Below are 16703 nucleotides of genomic sequence, written 5' to 3'. Positions count from 1 at the left end.
TTGGCCCAATCTTCTAATTTGTCTAGGGCTCTCTGTATCCTATCCCTACCCTCCAGCGTATCTACCTCTCCTCCCAGTTTAGTGTCAACTGCAAACTTGCTGAGGGTGCAATCCACACCATCCTCCAGATCATTAATGAAGATATTGAACAAAACCGGCCCCAGGACCGACCCTTGGAGCACTCCACTTGATACTGGCTGCCAACTAGACATGGAGCCATTGATCACAACCCGTTGAGCCTGACAATCTAGCCAGCTTTCTATCCACCTTATAGTCCATTCATCCAGCCCATACTTCTTTAACTTACTGGCAAGAATGCTGTTGGAGACTGTGTCAAAAGCTTTGCTAAAATCAAGGAACAACATGTCCACTGCTTTCCCCTCATCCACAGAGCCAGTTATCTCGTCATAATTACCGATACTGTAGCAGAAATTAATTCATAAAAAATACACTACTATGCAGTGATTTTTTTCAGGACACAGTTGGAGTTCAACTTGCTGATAATTTGGATGGGGCATGCTAATAGATAGATAGACAGATATATCTAATATATATGTATAGATATAAATATAATTAATACATATATATAATCATAATTTCTGGGGTCAATAGATCACATTTATATCAAGAATTACATTCAATCCACAGAAAAACTCAAATAAAATCAAAAGATGTAATTTGAACAGTGCTTTGCAATAAGCCAGCTGGTTCCCATAATAGTCACATTCCATTCCACATTCTTTTTAAGATGTATTATTTGCTGAACTTAATCATTTACCTCAACTACATTGAAGAATTTTTTAAAAGTCACACAAAACTCTTACTGCAATATTCTAAAATGTTCCTTGAAAAGGGACACTTAGGAATGGGAGCTCTCCTTTAACAAGTTAGCAAATGAGTGGGTACCCATGCCCAAAATTATACAATACATCACTTACAATACAAAGTTTTTATATTTGTAATAGGCTTCCTTTCAGAATGAATTGTTAGACCAACACTGGGCCTTTTCAATGGTAAACCCACAAAATCTAGAGTATCCTCTCATTTCCAACACATAAACATCCTTTACTCACAAGCAGGACATCACATAAGTCACATGAGCAATTTATAAAACCTTTACAATCCTTTACAAACACCCACTAAATTGAAATGCAATTATTGCTCTTGAAAGTCACTGTACAAATAGCATTGTTGGATCCAGTGTTTGCCTGTCAGAAACCCCCAACAGAAGAGAAAATCAGTTAGAGAGGAAGGTTGCTTTTGTGGTGAAGTCCCTGGACTGGGACTCCAGGAATGTGGGTTCAATCCCCTGGTTTGCTTCAGATTTCCTGTCTGACCTGTGGCAAATCTAAATGACTTGGCTCAGGTCAAACATGAAATCTGAAGAGTTCTGTCCCTCAGTTTCCCATCTGCAAAGCGTGGATAGTACTGTATTATTTCCTCTCTGTGTGTGTTTTGGCCAGTGGATTTGTGTAGATAACAATTGAACAGTCTCATTCTGCGCCCCTTGATACCAGTCAGCTCTGTGTTTTTGGGGAATCATGGTACAGTATCTAGCCTGTCTGACTCATGAAAGATACCCATCACCACCACCAGTCTCTTCTTGAACCAAAACTGATCAGAGAAAGGGCAATGAAGGGCAGATGGGAGACACACCTAGACCCCTCCTGACAAGGGTGACAAGATTAAGACATCTCCATTACCATACAGAATGGAAAACAGAGACAACTCCCCTAGCCTCATCTGCATGAAAGATGGGACAGGGAGACATCTCAATTTACATACAGAATGAAGAACAGAGAACCGCACTGAACTCTGGGATCAGAAAAGCAGGACGCACTGCATCATGGGAATCTCTGCTCCAGATATTAATGAACCTATTCCTGAACACACCCAGCTCAGCAATTAACAGACCAATTCTAGTACTAAATACTTGATTGATATCCAAAATACTGAAACAGCCTAGTTGCATTGTGAGCTCCCTGGAAGAAAACACCACCCTGAGCCAAGAGTGATCAGCTCCTATTGTCTAGCCTGAAGAAAACCTTTAAGTTATCAGTTTACCCACAAACAAATGTAGTGTTCTCCCTTGAACCATTGTATTTTCTCTACAAAAACCCCTACCTATGCCCAAGTATGTGTTCTGATGCTTAGATCCAAACTATGCATCAGTCCCACTGGCACTCCATCTCCTGACTGATTGTGCTGGGGGCTCTGCCTGTCTCCAGCACTCAGGACCCTGAGCTACCACCATCATCTGGGAACCCCGGCCAGTTCAAGCCTCATGAAGTGGGTGAGATCCCCCTCTTTCTCTCTCTCTGTTTTCCTTTCTACCTTAGGTATTAACCTTTAATAATGTATGTTATGTTGGTTTAGCCCTCCTTGTGTAGTTATCACTATTATTCAATAAATAACTTTTATGATTAAGCTGGTTGCTTCTCTCTCTCTCTCTGAACTTTACTCTTTTGTGTTTTTAGCTTCCCCCATTTATTCTGCAGCAACGCTTCTTTTACCTAAGCTAAAGATCCCTATAGTGCCCAAAAATACTGTGGGGTTTGCTCATCAAGTGGGTTACTGCCAGTACAATTGTAACATGAAAGTGGGATAGGGACGTGTTAAAACCTGTGGCACATGGGGGCGGGGCAGCTGAAAGTGCTGCTCAGCCCAGCCTATTGAGACCAGGGGCTCATAAGAGTGACAGCTTGAAGGTGCTGCTTAACCCAGCCCATTGAATGCAGGGACATATGAAGGGATCAGCTTGAGACTGCTGATTGACCCAGTCCGCTCAGACTTGTCCTGTTAGTGTGTGTGTGTGTGTGTGTGTGTGTGTGTCTGTGTGTACGTGTTCATCTAGTTCTAGGGCTAGAGGAATCCAGTCCTGGGGAACCTAGGTCCTGCAGGATAGCTCCATTGGGAGGGGACTTGCAGAAGGAAGGAGTAGAGCTCCATATGAACACACAAGTGACATAAGCAGTACATTAATAGAATTACAGAACTCCCCCCCCGAAGAGTAACCCTAATAAATGAGCATACCCCAAAGTAACGGGTACATCTGGTCACTAGCTCACCATAAATATGACAGTTTTAAAATAAGATACATTGCTGTAACTCACCAAAGCAAGGTTCCCCAAACAACCTTATTCAGGGTGTAGAAAGCATTTGATTGAAAGCCTCTACAGTCTGTTAGGGTCTGATTCTGCCACTTTTACTCATATTCAGGAGTACATTGCTGTGAGAGGAATCCCATTGACTTTAATAGGATTAGTAACAGAATACTCAGTGTGAATGGTCCATAATAGCATACTAGGTTTAACGATACATTTTTTTCTTCATATGTTTCTTTCCTGTAGTGTGTAGCTAGGGTTCATATACAAATGTGCTATTTTTTATACAACGACATACCGATAAGAATTTTATTTAATCAAAAGCTTATCTGAATGGAAGAACAATTACATCCTGTGAGTAACAAGGATGCATTGTGCTTATCCTGGAAATGTGTACCTTTAAATTTAAAGCTAACCGACAAATATTTACTGTGCATAAGTTTTCTTTGTGCGACTGATAACTGAGAGTGTTTCCCTGCTTCTAATCACATGGTTTAGCATGTATTGTAACAATATCTTTAGGTACTGACAAAGGGGTAATCATGCACACATGTAGTCCTCACTCAGTTCTCGTCAGACTAACCTTCTTTGCTTAACATCAGTGGAGGTTTTGCTGAAGGACTACGGTCCCCTCCATGATCAAGTGTGGACAGGAACCTGTGGCCATAGAAAGAGGGTTTCTGCCTCCCTGTGGAGGCTGTAACAGAGCAGTCTGCCCCTCTATGGGCCAGGGGCCTGAGGCCAGGCAGCTCTGTCCAATTATCAGACCCAGCTGGGAAGGGGTCAGGTGATACTTATAGAGGGCTGAGAGAGGGCTGCAGGAGGGAGGTTTGCTTCTGGGACTGGTCCTGAAAGGAAGAGAGGGGTGCAGAGTGAAATGTCACTAGATCCCTATAGCCTGTGTTGGTCAAGGAAATAACTTTGTTTTGTGCTACTTTGTGCATTTTTCTGAATAAGAATACATTCTTCTGCAGTAGTAGAAAATATTTAATGAACATTAATATATCTTCTGCCACCTATTTGAACACATTTGCTTATTCACTGGTAACATATAAATAAGTATAATTTATAAGACACTTTTGGTTTAAGATTTTAGTTACTTTAAACATTTTCAGTGAAGCTAAATAATTCTCTCTCTCCTCATATCTGATTTTGAATTGTTTTATAAGCAAAAGGAATTGATATTTTCAGTTACTTCCATCTTGGGATCAAGTACAAATGGTACAAAAGACACTTGCAAGTTTTTTTTAATGGGTCAGACATAGGGTTATATTCAGCATGACTTCTCCAATTCAAGTCACAATATAGTCAGACATATAAACTTTGGTATTTTTGATTCTCTTACGTAAAGGCAAAATCAAATGTCATGCACTAAAAGAAGTTAACTTCGATATGGACATGAAAACATATGACGTTCATTTTAATGATGATTATTGTGGAAAGAATGGTCTAATCTTCATACTCATCTTCTTCAATGAATACCATGACCCTTTCCAGTTCATCCATACAACTCCATCATCTGTGCCGTGTTTTGCCATATCCCATGTGTACTGCCCTCCCCAATAGTATCTGCCATTGGGATTGGCTGAATGGCATCGATTGTACCACCAACCACCACCATCTTCTTTAGAACACTGTTTTCTTGGATCTGCATGAACCCTACAAGGTGTGGGGGGGGGGTGAGAGGAGGGAAACAAATAGTTAATAGTGGCACTGTAGCTAATCAATACATTTTTACAGAATACAAAATTTTACAAAATACAAAATTACTAAAGATAGTTAAGACCCAGGCAGGCTGCGAAGAGCTACAAAGGGATCTCTCAAAACTGGGTCACTGGGCAACAAAATGGCAGATGAAATTTAATGTTGATAAATGCAAAGCACATTGGAAAACATAATCCCAACTATACATATAAAATGATGGGGGTCTAAATTAGCTGTTATCACACAAGAAAGAAATCTTGGAGTCATTGTGGATAGTTTTCTGAAACATCCACTCAATGTGCAGCAGCAGTCAAAAAAGCAAACAGAATGCTGGGAATAATTAAGAAAGGGATAGATAATAGGACAGAAAATATCATGTTGCCTCTATATAAACCCATGGTACTCCTACATCTTGAATACTGTGTGCAGATGTGGTTGCCCCATCTCAAAAAAGATATATTGGAATTGGAAAAGTTTCAGAAAAGGACAACAAAAATGATTAGGGGCATGGAATGGCTTCTATATGAGGAGAGATTAATAAGACTGGGACTTTTCAGCTTGGAAAAGAGACGGCTAAGGGGAGATATGACTGAGGTCTATAAAATCATGACTGGTGTGGAGAAAGTAGATAAGGAAGTGTTGTTTACTACTTCTCATAACACAACAACTAGGGGTCACTAAATGAAATTAATAGGCAGCTGGTTTAAAACAAATAAAAGGAAGTACTTCTTCACACAATGCACAGTGAACCTGTGGAACTCCTTGCCAGAGGATGTTGTGAAGGCGAAGACCATAACAGGGATCAAAAAAGAACTAGATAAATTCATGGAGGATAGGCCCATCAGTGGCTATTAGCCAGGATGAGCAGGGATGGTGTCCCTAGCCTCTGTTTGCCAGAAGCTGGGAATGAGCAACAGGGGATGGATCACTTGATGATTACCTGTTCTGTTCATTCCCTCTGGGGCACCTGGCATTGGCCACTGTCAGAAGACAAGATACTGGGCTAGATGGACCTTTGGTCTGACCCAGTAGGGCCATTCTTATATCTTATATTCTTATTTCTGTTTACATGAGTGTGTGTATGAATCTGTGTTTTCTGATCCTCAAGATGTAGTAAAAGTTATCTCTGAACTTTCCACAGATGATTGATCATCTAGAGTGCGTTCTAGACACTTCATCTAGGTATGTGTTATGCATAATAGCATATGGTCTGAGCCCCAACAGCCAAAGAATTGATAATGAAAAGACTAGGCTCAGAAGAAACATCCATCTACAATGAATCTTGAACAAGAGACCACCCCATTAGGCAATCTCCTGTTTTAAGAAATTATCCCAAAGAATTTGGAAACAAATTGTATACAATTATACTGCATCTTTTTTGAAAGATCACTTTAGTTTATCAGCTAATACCTATCAGTTCTGTAAATGGTCACAGGATAGACTTAATTACATTCCTAACTAAAACTTATATGGGGCCTGGTTTCAATAAGAGGCTGGACAGAAACAAGGTGTCAGAGTGGGTTCATGCACTAGACTTTCATTTCTGGATACCTGGGTTCAAATGCAACTTTGGAAGGAATTATTCTGGCAACCTTATTCTAGTCTCTACTGTATGTTTGTTCACCCCATAAGGCTACCAGAGAATTAGAAAAATCTGCTTCAGAGAAGTCAAAGATTTATATAACAGGGATGCTGGAGGTGCATTGGTAGAAACGCACAGGAAAATTTGCACTATATTTGATTCCTCATTCTGATAAGCATAAAAAATGGCACACATTTTAAAAATAACAAAGTGAAAACGTGCTTATGATAGATCACTCCAATGCACAATTTTTCTGCATGTCTACGGCTGAAAAAGATAGTGGTAGAAAAGAGAACTACCACATCAAATATTGTACAGCTGCCACTGGTACTCACTGCATAAGGCCATGCACAATAATAAGGATTCACTGATTGAATTTAATTAAAAACTAAGAAAACTGGCACACAAAGATCCTATAGTATGTTATATTATGCATATGTTGTTTCTAATGCAAATATCATTGTAATTTAATGGTACCGAACAAGACGTACCATATGGATTTGCCAACACAAGCAATTCCTCTATTAGTAAATATTATAATAGAGTAAATGACTATGTAAAAGGGTTAGAAGGCATTTTAGCGATATAGTGCCAAAGAGATTCTAAATTATGCACTTTATCACTAACAATTGAAATTCTTTATTTTCTTGATTAGGTAGAATTTATCCTTTAGAACAGGATATTTTGCTAATTTCAGCAGTGGATCTCCTTCCTTTTTGGCTCACGCTGAATGAGGCCCAATGATCCTGCTCCCACTGACTTCAGTGTCAAAATTTTCCTTGGCTTCAGTGACAGTAAGATTGGGGCCATAACCTCATGAGTTACTGTGAATGATAATACACCGTCCAAAGGTGCCAGCCTGTGGACACTGATGTGATTCTTAGAACAACTTCAACCCACTACTCCAGTGTGCCTGCAGGTGCTTTGTATTTGATTCTGGTACAGCTCTAGTCTAAATTATCGTTTCATTTGGTCAGATTCTGCTCTTGGATACTTCAGTGGTGCAGTGCATGCTTTTGGCTGGTGACCAGCAGATAGTAAATTTATCCTAAGAGATTGTGAAATTTTGCAGAATTAGCACATATTAGCCTATTCTAAAAGACTGTGGAACAATCCATATCCAGATGCATACAAAGCAGTAAGATCTCCAATTTGATAGCTTTATCTTGATATTTAAAAAAATTGCTAATGCAAGTACATACCATCCATCATTGTCTCTGTCAAAAGTGCTGAAGAACATGCCATTGTGAACTGTCATTGTTCTATTCTCGCCATACAGTTGTGAAGCTCCATCCATAAGAGCATTGCCAGCCGTGCCTCTATAGTTACTAACTGATATCTGATACTTGTTTGCCTCATTTTGTATGGTGAATCCTCCATAAAGAGCTGAAACCTTTTCACCATTCCAGTCCTCCATTTCAATTAAAACTTCAGTTGGTCCCATTTTAGTAAGCTGGCTGATTTTGTCATTTCCAAGCCAATATTCACCTGACAACCAATAAAAGGAAACTCAGTGAAACCACTTTTAGAATATGTTTTAAGGCAACTTTACTATTTTCCCATAAATCTGCTACAGTTAATGAACATCCTTTGAATCAAGTGTGGACAGTTTTAAGAAACCTGAGAAAAAAGTGTTAATAAAAGAAGCGCTTTAAGGTTTGTATTCAGAATTTTACCTGGAGTATCACAGTATTTTTTCCCTCCACTTTTTGCAATATTTCCAAATCCTTTTTTATATGCATCCCATGTTCTCCCAAAGCCAACGCTGCCATCTTGGCGGTTCTGAATCACAGTCCAACCTGCAGGGGCAACAATATGTGAATTAAAATGCAATTAACAAGAGAACAAATAGTGTTAGCATGTAATCCGGCTTCTGTTTGTGTCAGGGGGTGTGTAAGAGGAGCTGGAGGGCCTGGGACTAGCCAACCCCGATTACTGAAAGAGGCACAACTCAAGAGATATCAGGTGATTACCCTGGAAAGAGCAGCTGAAAGCTGCAGTGACGGGGGTGGATGGATGGGTGCTCACTCAGGGAGAGCAGAGACTGCTAGGAGTGCAGCAGGTTCCAGCAGAGTCCTGGGATTTGGGACTAAGACTCCAGCTAGGAAGGGCTGGGAATAGGCAGTTAAGGCAAGAGAGATCCTGGGCAAGCAGGGGGACAAAAAGAAAGGGGCTGCAAAGCTCTCCAGGAAAGGAGGCCTGGGAGAGACCCGAGCAAGCAGGAAACAGAAAGGCCTCCCTAGGCAGAAAGGCCTGGGAGTAGGAAGAGAACTGTTTGTCTGTTGGACTTTGATATGGGACTGTATGTTTTATTTTTAGTTTATATTCTGTGAGTAAACCCAGACGCAAAGAATGGGTATTCTGATCACAGAAAAAGCGTATGGAGTCTGTGTAAGGAGTCCTAAATAGGGGAAAACAGAGGCAGGGCACTGCAGAGTGACCTCTGACCACAAGGGAGTTCTCAGGAGACAGTCAACCCTACTAAAGGGAGCTGTGCCATTGACTTAAACTGGAGCAGGACTGGACCCTTCGGATATGTCTATACAGCAAAGAAAAACCTATAGCTGGCACGTGACAGCAGACTCAGGATTGCAGAGCTCGGGCTCATGGGACTGTTTCATTGCTGTGTAGACTTCTGGGCTCGGGCTGGAGCTCGGGCTCTAGGACCCTGCAAGGTGGCAGGATCCCAGCATGTAAGGGCCTAGTTCTTTGAGTAGTACCATATACTGTGAGTAAGGCTGGAAGAGACAGACCAAAGGGACATGTTTGGTCCCTTATTACAGATGTGATCACAGCACTAATGAAGCAAGAGTGCAATCTTTGGAGTGTGCACTCTCTGAAATAATCTATAAACAGTTAAACTACTGTGCTGCCCTGAATGCCTATCTCCATGTCAGAAGCAAAGAATGCTTGTAACGTTTTCATACTTCGCTAGATATTTACTTAGTTGTGAGTTACGGGTGACAGGGAGCTGTGCTGCCCCAGGAGGAGCACTGGGAGGCAGAGAAAGTCTTAGAGGCACAGTTCTTCCCATTTTCCCCTCTTGCTTGGGGCATAGAGGGAAGAAGTAGAATCACAGAATCATAGGAATGTGGAACTAGAATGGATCTCAATAGATCATCTAGTCCAGTCCCCTGCACTGAGGTAGGACTAAGTATTCTCTAGACCAGTAATACTCAGACCTCAGTGGTTCAGGAGCCAAATTAGTGATCATCATTACCTAAAAGAACCACTGTATGTGAATTCATTGTTTCATTCACTATAGTACTGTATGTTCATATTTAAACACTATGACAGGGGAAATATTCAGTTTATATCTATGTTATTCTCACAGCAAAATGGCTGACCACATATTATTATTTTATCAACCACAATTGGTTAATAACATAGTAAAAGCATCCTGATTGGTTAATAACTTAGATTGGTTAATAATTAAATCACACAGTGTTTTCATATCATGTGCTGCAAAAAGCCATAGGAGACACATTAAAGAGCTACTTGCGGCTTATGAGCCTCACTCTGAGTATCACTGGTCTCGACCATCCCCGACAGGTATTTGTCTAACCTATTCTTAACCTCCAGTGCCAGAGATTGCACAATCTCTTTAGGTAATTTGTTCCAGTGCTCAACTACCCTTACAGTTAGGAACAAATTACCCAGTGAGATTGTGGAATCTCCATCACTGGAGGTTTTAATACATTGCAGGCCTTGAAAGCATGCAAGTTACTCCCCTCCGTGCACCCAGCCAACTCCTCTGGACAGTGAACGGGGCAGGGTGGGGAAGGAGCCAAAGCTCCCCTATCTGCTCATTCCCTTCCATTTGCTCCAAATTGGGAGCATCTGAGGCTCAGTCCTTGCATTCTGCACAAGGCCTGGACCCAAGCTCCAGGAAGCCCTAACACAGCCAACCTGGAGGATGTGGAGGTGGGGGCAGTCACACTCCCTTCTTGCTCCCGAGCACAGCTGTGATATGGCACTTCAATCTAGCCCCAGTAAGATATACAATGAGTCAAAATTTCATCTACCAAGCCCAGTCAGTGACTATCCAATAATTCTTTCTCAACTTTATTAGAGAAAGATCCTACTATGTATGGGCCACCTTCCACTCCAGCACTCAGATCCCTCAGCACGCAGTTCTCAAAACTTTCTGTAGGTGACATTCTGCAATGGTTCACAAGCCATAGCATGAGAACAATTGCTTTAGATTAACTAATAATTAGTGCCAAAAGTTATAATCTCAGATGAGCACAAATGCAAAGAAATACAGGACCAGTGCAAATTCAGTTTTGTGAATATTTACAGTTATCCCTGTCACAGCACCACAGTTTATCTCACACTTACCTCCGTTTGCTGTGGTCATATCACAGTAAACCTTGTATGGTCTGAAGAAAGCATCAGGCTGAATGAGGTACATTTCAGATGAATCACCTCCTTTTCTGATAATGTCTTCACATTCTGCAATCATAAATCAACAGTTTATGTTTCTGAGCGAACTATGAAATTCTAGTAGAACAATCCTCTGCATAAAGACAATAATTAACAGAATAGCTTTCTATATGCTAATTATACAGGAATATCTTACAAACATCTACTTCTGCTCGATTTCACTTTGATTTAAATTATAAATTAAAATGACATAGAAGGGAATCACGAAAGAAAGAATAATATACCTGTATTGTCCCACTATCCCTTATAAGATGAGATTTTCAAAAACTCCTTAGTGACTTAGGAGCATAGGTCCCACTGACGCACAATGCCTTTTTGAAAGTTAGTGGGACTTCTGCTCCTAAATCACTTAGGTGCCTTTGAAAATCCCAAGCACAATAGATAAATAAGACAGGTAATATATATATGATTTTCCATACTGGATCAGGTCAGTGGTCAATCAACTCTGGGCAGAAGTAGTGACTGGTGTCATATGCTTCAGAGGAATGTGAACTTGTGCCCATAATGCATCTGTCCAGTTGTACAATGATATAAGGGAGAGATTTCTATACCCCTAAATGAGTTACCTTTCCCTGACACCACTGGGATAGTACAGGAAATAATGCATGAAGAGCGGCAATTGTCCATTTGGGATGCTATAGCATTTTCCAGTTTTTGTATCTTTTTGTGTAAGGTATCCACAATGGAACGGAGGACTCGGAGGCTAGATGGGATGTTGTTGTCCATATTCTCTCTGACGTACGTATAGTGCTGCTCTAGCTCTGTGTTGTACTCAGAAACTACATTTTCATTGTCTAGAAAAGAGAATGTATAACAATTGTCACAATTTTCAACATGTCTTCCAACTAGCATATTCTAATCCAAATTATAAACCATGATCCAGTGAGTATTATTTGAGATTTTACTTCTGTTGTAGAAATGAAAAGAGTGCTCTGTGTGTCCTTTCCCTCTCTTCCCTGATTTCACAGTGTGCAAAGAGCTTTAGCTCCTGTAACAAGGACATACTTTGTATTATGGCTCAATATAAATGGACAAATTTCTTGCTGTGATTATATCCTGCGGAGGACCTGTAGTAAACACCCTCGCAGAAGTTTATTATGGCTGTCCAGGAGCTGGGGACATCTAGGGCATGTCTACACTGGAATAAAAGACCTGCAGCACGACTGTGGCTGGCCTTGATCAGCTGACTTGGGTTCACAGGGCTAAGGCTGCGGGACTAAAAATAGCTGGGTAGACGTTCAGGCTCAGGCTGGAGCCCAGCAATTTTACAGTGCCGCAGCCCGAGCTCTGCGATCCCGAGTCAGCTGACCTGGGCCAACTGCAGATGTTTCATTGCTGGGTAGACACAGGCCTAGGGGACCAATGCAAGTTTTACTTTTGACTTCAACAAAAGCAGGATCAGGTCCTTGGCCCCTCAGGTAGGATTTTTTAGATATAGTTTTATGGACTTGTGACACCCTAGCTACTTAGACTGATGCTTCTATCCGTAACCTTTTTTAATAAGCCCTATATATTTAGTACTTGTAGCAATGCAAATTTGTCTGTAATACTGATTTACTGCAATGATGCATAACAATAATGTACCTTTTATTTGTTTCTGTCTTCTTGCCAATTTATCTTCTAGTGTATTCATATACTCATAGAATGTTGAAGAGGTTTCGGACTGTTTCTCTACTTTGTTCTTTAGGTCCCGAATGTCGGATTTCACACTTTTTTCCTGTTTTACCATTGCAGTTTGCAGCTCACACCCGGTTGGACACAACACTCCCTAAAAAAGTGGAAAGGGGAAAGAGTCAGTTACAAGTGCTGTAGATTAGGGCCAAGATTTATAAAACTGGTTGCCTAAAGTTAGGTTCCCAATCTCATATTTAGGCACCTAAACAAGTAACCAGATTTTCAAACGTGCTGAGCATCTAGCAACTCTAAGCCATTTATTTAGTTGTCTCAATATGGTCTCAAAATACTTCAGACATTCAATTTATTGGAAAAAAACTGCCATCTTAAATGGAGAAAACAGGCTCAAGCTCCAGTTGGGGATCCCTTCTGATAACTCATTAAAGTTCTGGGAGGAGGGAACCCCCTAATATCTGTGATCCACCACATGCTTTTGGCTAATTTTTCTGGACTATCAACTGTTCATAGTTTAACCATCTGCAGCTACAAAATTATGACTCATCAAGCACCACAGCCCTATCAGGTACCCAAAAATATTGAGAGATATTCCCCCCATAATCACAGAATTAAGTATTAACTTTATTCTGGTACATAAGCTATGAGTATCTTTCATGTGAAACAGCCATACACAAAAAGATTTAAAAAATTATCTCCGCAGGAAGCTGGCACTAGCATCAGTCACTATCTCTCTTAAGGATGAAAATGTTATTATAGCATCAGTCACTATTCCTCTTAAGGATGAAAATGTACCAAAATGGATGAAGAAAATACAAAAGCACCAAATTTCGAAGCAGTATGAGACCGAAAGTACCCAACCCACTAAAGGCCTCCAAAATAATCCTGTGTTTCTGATTAACTGAACTTTAACAAACTTGTTTGAGTCATCTCTTGTTAGAAGTAATAAGTTCTCAGATACTAAGATGCCTAGCAGTATGGTCACAACGTATGCTTTTTACTGGAGACCAAAACTGAGGTAATGTGATGGACTACTGGTTCAGTATAGGGAAGTTAGCATACTACTAGACATACTACTTGTTTTTGCATACATTACCCACCTGCAGGAGCTTGGGATAAAGACTGACAGGTGAATGTAATGAATGTTTGAAGAATTTAAAATGTGGGGGACTCCTTTTAATACTGGACAGCTGGACAGAGCCATGCAGCACAGGATAGATGCAAAAATGTTTGATAGTGAAGATACCCTGGATAATGTATTAATATGTTAAAGCAGAGCTGTGCTATATCTTTCTTTCAATTAGGAATGCCTAAAGATAAAGATACATATTTCTGTCTTCGTTCCTTTCATTTCTAGGGTAATGAATCAGTGGGGGAGGGGGGAGTGAACCGTTGGCTCCGCCTACTCCACTGCACCTCTCCAGTGAGTGGCTCCCCAAGTGGAGGGCAGCATCTCAGTTGCAGTCCCTATGCCTCCTCAACCACAGGTCTTGCACTTCTAGCCAGCCCTTTTGCAGGCCATGAAGAGTGAGAAGAGAGGCTCCTTATTTCTTCCCTCCCAATGCACAGCCATGTAAGTGATGGGGGGTGGGGGGGGCCACAATCTAGCTCATAATTATTTACATTCATCATTCAGGGCTCAGTTCCGCCTCCCTGCTCATCATAAGTAGGATCTGACTCAACAAGTAATCCTATGAAATCAACAAGACTACTTGCTCAATCAGGTACTACTCAACATAAGCAAGAGAGAGCAGAGTTGGGCTGTCAGTGAACTACAATGGTCACTTCTTGGTGTTTGATTGATTAAGAAAACTGTCTGTTCTTCACAGCTGTTAAAGAAAGAGAAAAATATTAAAGGGCACAACAGTTTAAAAAGATGAGCTCTGAAAAAAAAGTGATGACTGTAATGTTTCTGGAGGGGTATCATCAAAACACTAGAAAGGGAAGTGCATCGAATTCACCGTAACCACCTGAATGCTACTGAACATTCCAAGCACAAGATTCGGGCTGAGCTGCAGAATGTTCCTTTGTGAGGTTTAGTACATTTCTGAAAGCAGGGATACTATTACTATTAAGTGCATCTGTCTCCACTGCAATTACACCTACTAGCTCATCTGATGCATGCCTGCAGCCTCCAGCATCAGGATAAACGGCTTTTTCTTTCTTCTGGGCCCGAGTGGGTGGTTTTGTTGGACGAGCCTGATATCCACCTTTACTAATGGGAGGAGGAGCTGGTCTGAGAGTTGGAGCTGACTCCCGTCTTCTATCTACTGGTCTGTGACCTCGAGCATCCACTCTTTCGCCATTAGCCTACACAAAGCCAGAAGGAGAAAAAACCCTTTATAATTAGGAGCATTATTTTAAAAGCAGGTACATCAACTGTATAAAATATAAAAATAACATAAATCAATTTATTGGCATATTTTAGGTGTCATTTTGCCCTCTATCTCTCACATTTTAATCACAAGAAATACACTAATTCCATCCAGGAAAAACACCTGAGTATCATTGTGAGTAGCTGAATGAAAACATCTGTTCAATGTACTTTGGCATTAAAAAACCGAACAAATTGTTAGGAAAGTTAAAAGAGGAAATTGAAACTAATACTGAAAATATTGTAACCCCCTTGTAGCACTAGCCCCCCATCTCAAAACAGAAATAGCAAAAATAGAAAAGGTTCAGAAAAAATAAATAGCAAGAAACTTAAATCTGATAAAAAGAAATAGATTGTTTTGCACAACTCATAGCCACTGGACATAGAGCTTCAAGTTATTAGTAGGATTCAAAAAAGAATTAGGCATTTATATGGATAACAATCTACTGAATAAGGGAAATAGGCTAGACCAAAAAATTCAGGATTTTGGATCTGATCCTTCACACCCTCACTGTGAGTAGCCCAGTGAGGTCAATGAGACTACTCTCACAAGTAAGACCCATGTGTGCAATGGCTGCAAGATCAAACTCTTAGAAACATCAGAAATAAGCAGTGTGTACGTTAGAAAATGGCTGCAAAGTTATTTGGTAAAATAGTATATCAGAAACATATTCAATTTATAGACCCAATTATGCCACATATGAAATAATTTATCATTTTTGAACCTGGTATTCATTTGTTTAGGGATTTGTACAAGATTTTTTAAAAAATCCAAATTTAAATCAAATATTGACTTTTCTTAAATTTCTTTCCTTAAGCAAAATTAATATATCAGCTATAAACATTTTTATGCCTTAATTTTAGACTGGCCTTGGTGGGTTTTTTTGTTTGTTTGTTGTTGTTTTTTAATTCTGTTGCAGAATGTTACCTCTCTCTTTCAAACTCCAGTGCAATATGAACTGGGAATCAGTTCCTTCCTTTTGTTGCTCATTTAGAGCCCGATTCAAAACCTACTGAACCAATGGAAATACTCATATTGACTTCAAGGCATTATTTAACACACATTTTGCTACTCTTTTACTTACGCAGAGTTTGTTTCTCATGCTCTTAAATAAATGTTAAAATTGCTAAATAAACATCCTTACTTGAATATGTCTGAACATGTAATTAAATCCAATCTTACCTTGAAACGGTGGTCACTTTCCTACAAAGAGAGCGAGAGGGAAGAGAAGGAAAATACATCAGAAAACAGGGGGAAAAAACCCTACAGTTTGCTGTTACTCATATGAGAAAAAAATTATTACAATTTTCCTTGAACACCTTAAGTTGAGGATGAATATGTTCTTGAGATAATTTAACATTTTATTTTTGTAATTTAACTAAATTAAAAAGCGCATAAAGTCATACATACAACTAAGTAAGATTAAGCGTTACTATTGTTATTATTAATTATTGTCATCACTACTACAACCTCATCATCATAATCTGTAGACACCGTGGATTTACTTATGGAAACACAGAGCAGACACAGCAATAACAGTTTCATGATGCTGGCTTGCTTAAACAGCTTGGTAACCTTCCCCTGCTGAAAGTACTGACAGTGAAAGGCACTTTGTGTTCATATATATACCAGAGAGTCTGAAGTCTCCTGGCTTCCTAATGATAGGTCTAACCAGAAAGAAGAGTTATCGTTCCTCTGTTAATATTTAATCTCTTTGTTCACTATGTGCCTGAACAAATTCCCCAGTTGAGCAACATCTACATGGAGACCTTATCTACATGTTACACATACCCCACATGTCTGATGGCATAGTTTAAATATATAAATCCTGAAAATCACCTCTTCTTCAAATTACGTGAATTT

The 16703-nt window shown here is 40.0% G+C and overlaps 1 protein-coding gene across 1 annotated transcript; it reads right to left on the bottom strand.

Annotated features, from left to right (window-relative positions):
- Positions 1-4313: 4313 nt before the first annotated feature.
- On the bottom strand, positions 4314-16421 carry FGB (fibrinogen beta chain). Its single transcript, XM_074950039.1, has 9 exons — positions 16311-16421; positions 16023-16043; positions 14572-14775; positions 12421-12604; positions 11403-11630; positions 10732-10845; positions 8067-8189; positions 7593-7878; positions 4314-4763 (listed from the first exon to the last, which is right to left on the bottom strand). The coding sequence occupies exons 1-9, from the start codon at positions 16383-16385 to the stop codon at positions 4535-4537; spliced, it is 1464 nt and encodes a 487-aa protein (XP_074806140.1). The 5' UTR covers positions 16386-16421; the 3' UTR covers positions 4314-4534.
- Positions 16422-16703: the final 282 nt, after the last annotated feature.

The sequence above is a fragment of the Natator depressus genome, chromosome 4 (assembly GCF_965152275.1).
Source record: "Natator depressus isolate rNatDep1 chromosome 4, rNatDep2.hap1, whole genome shotgun sequence".
Taxonomy (NCBI): Eukaryota; Metazoa; Chordata; order Testudines; family Cheloniidae; genus Natator; species Natator depressus.
The sequence above is the reverse complement of the archived record's forward strand: the minus strand, read 5'-3'. Positions and strand labels throughout refer to the sequence as shown.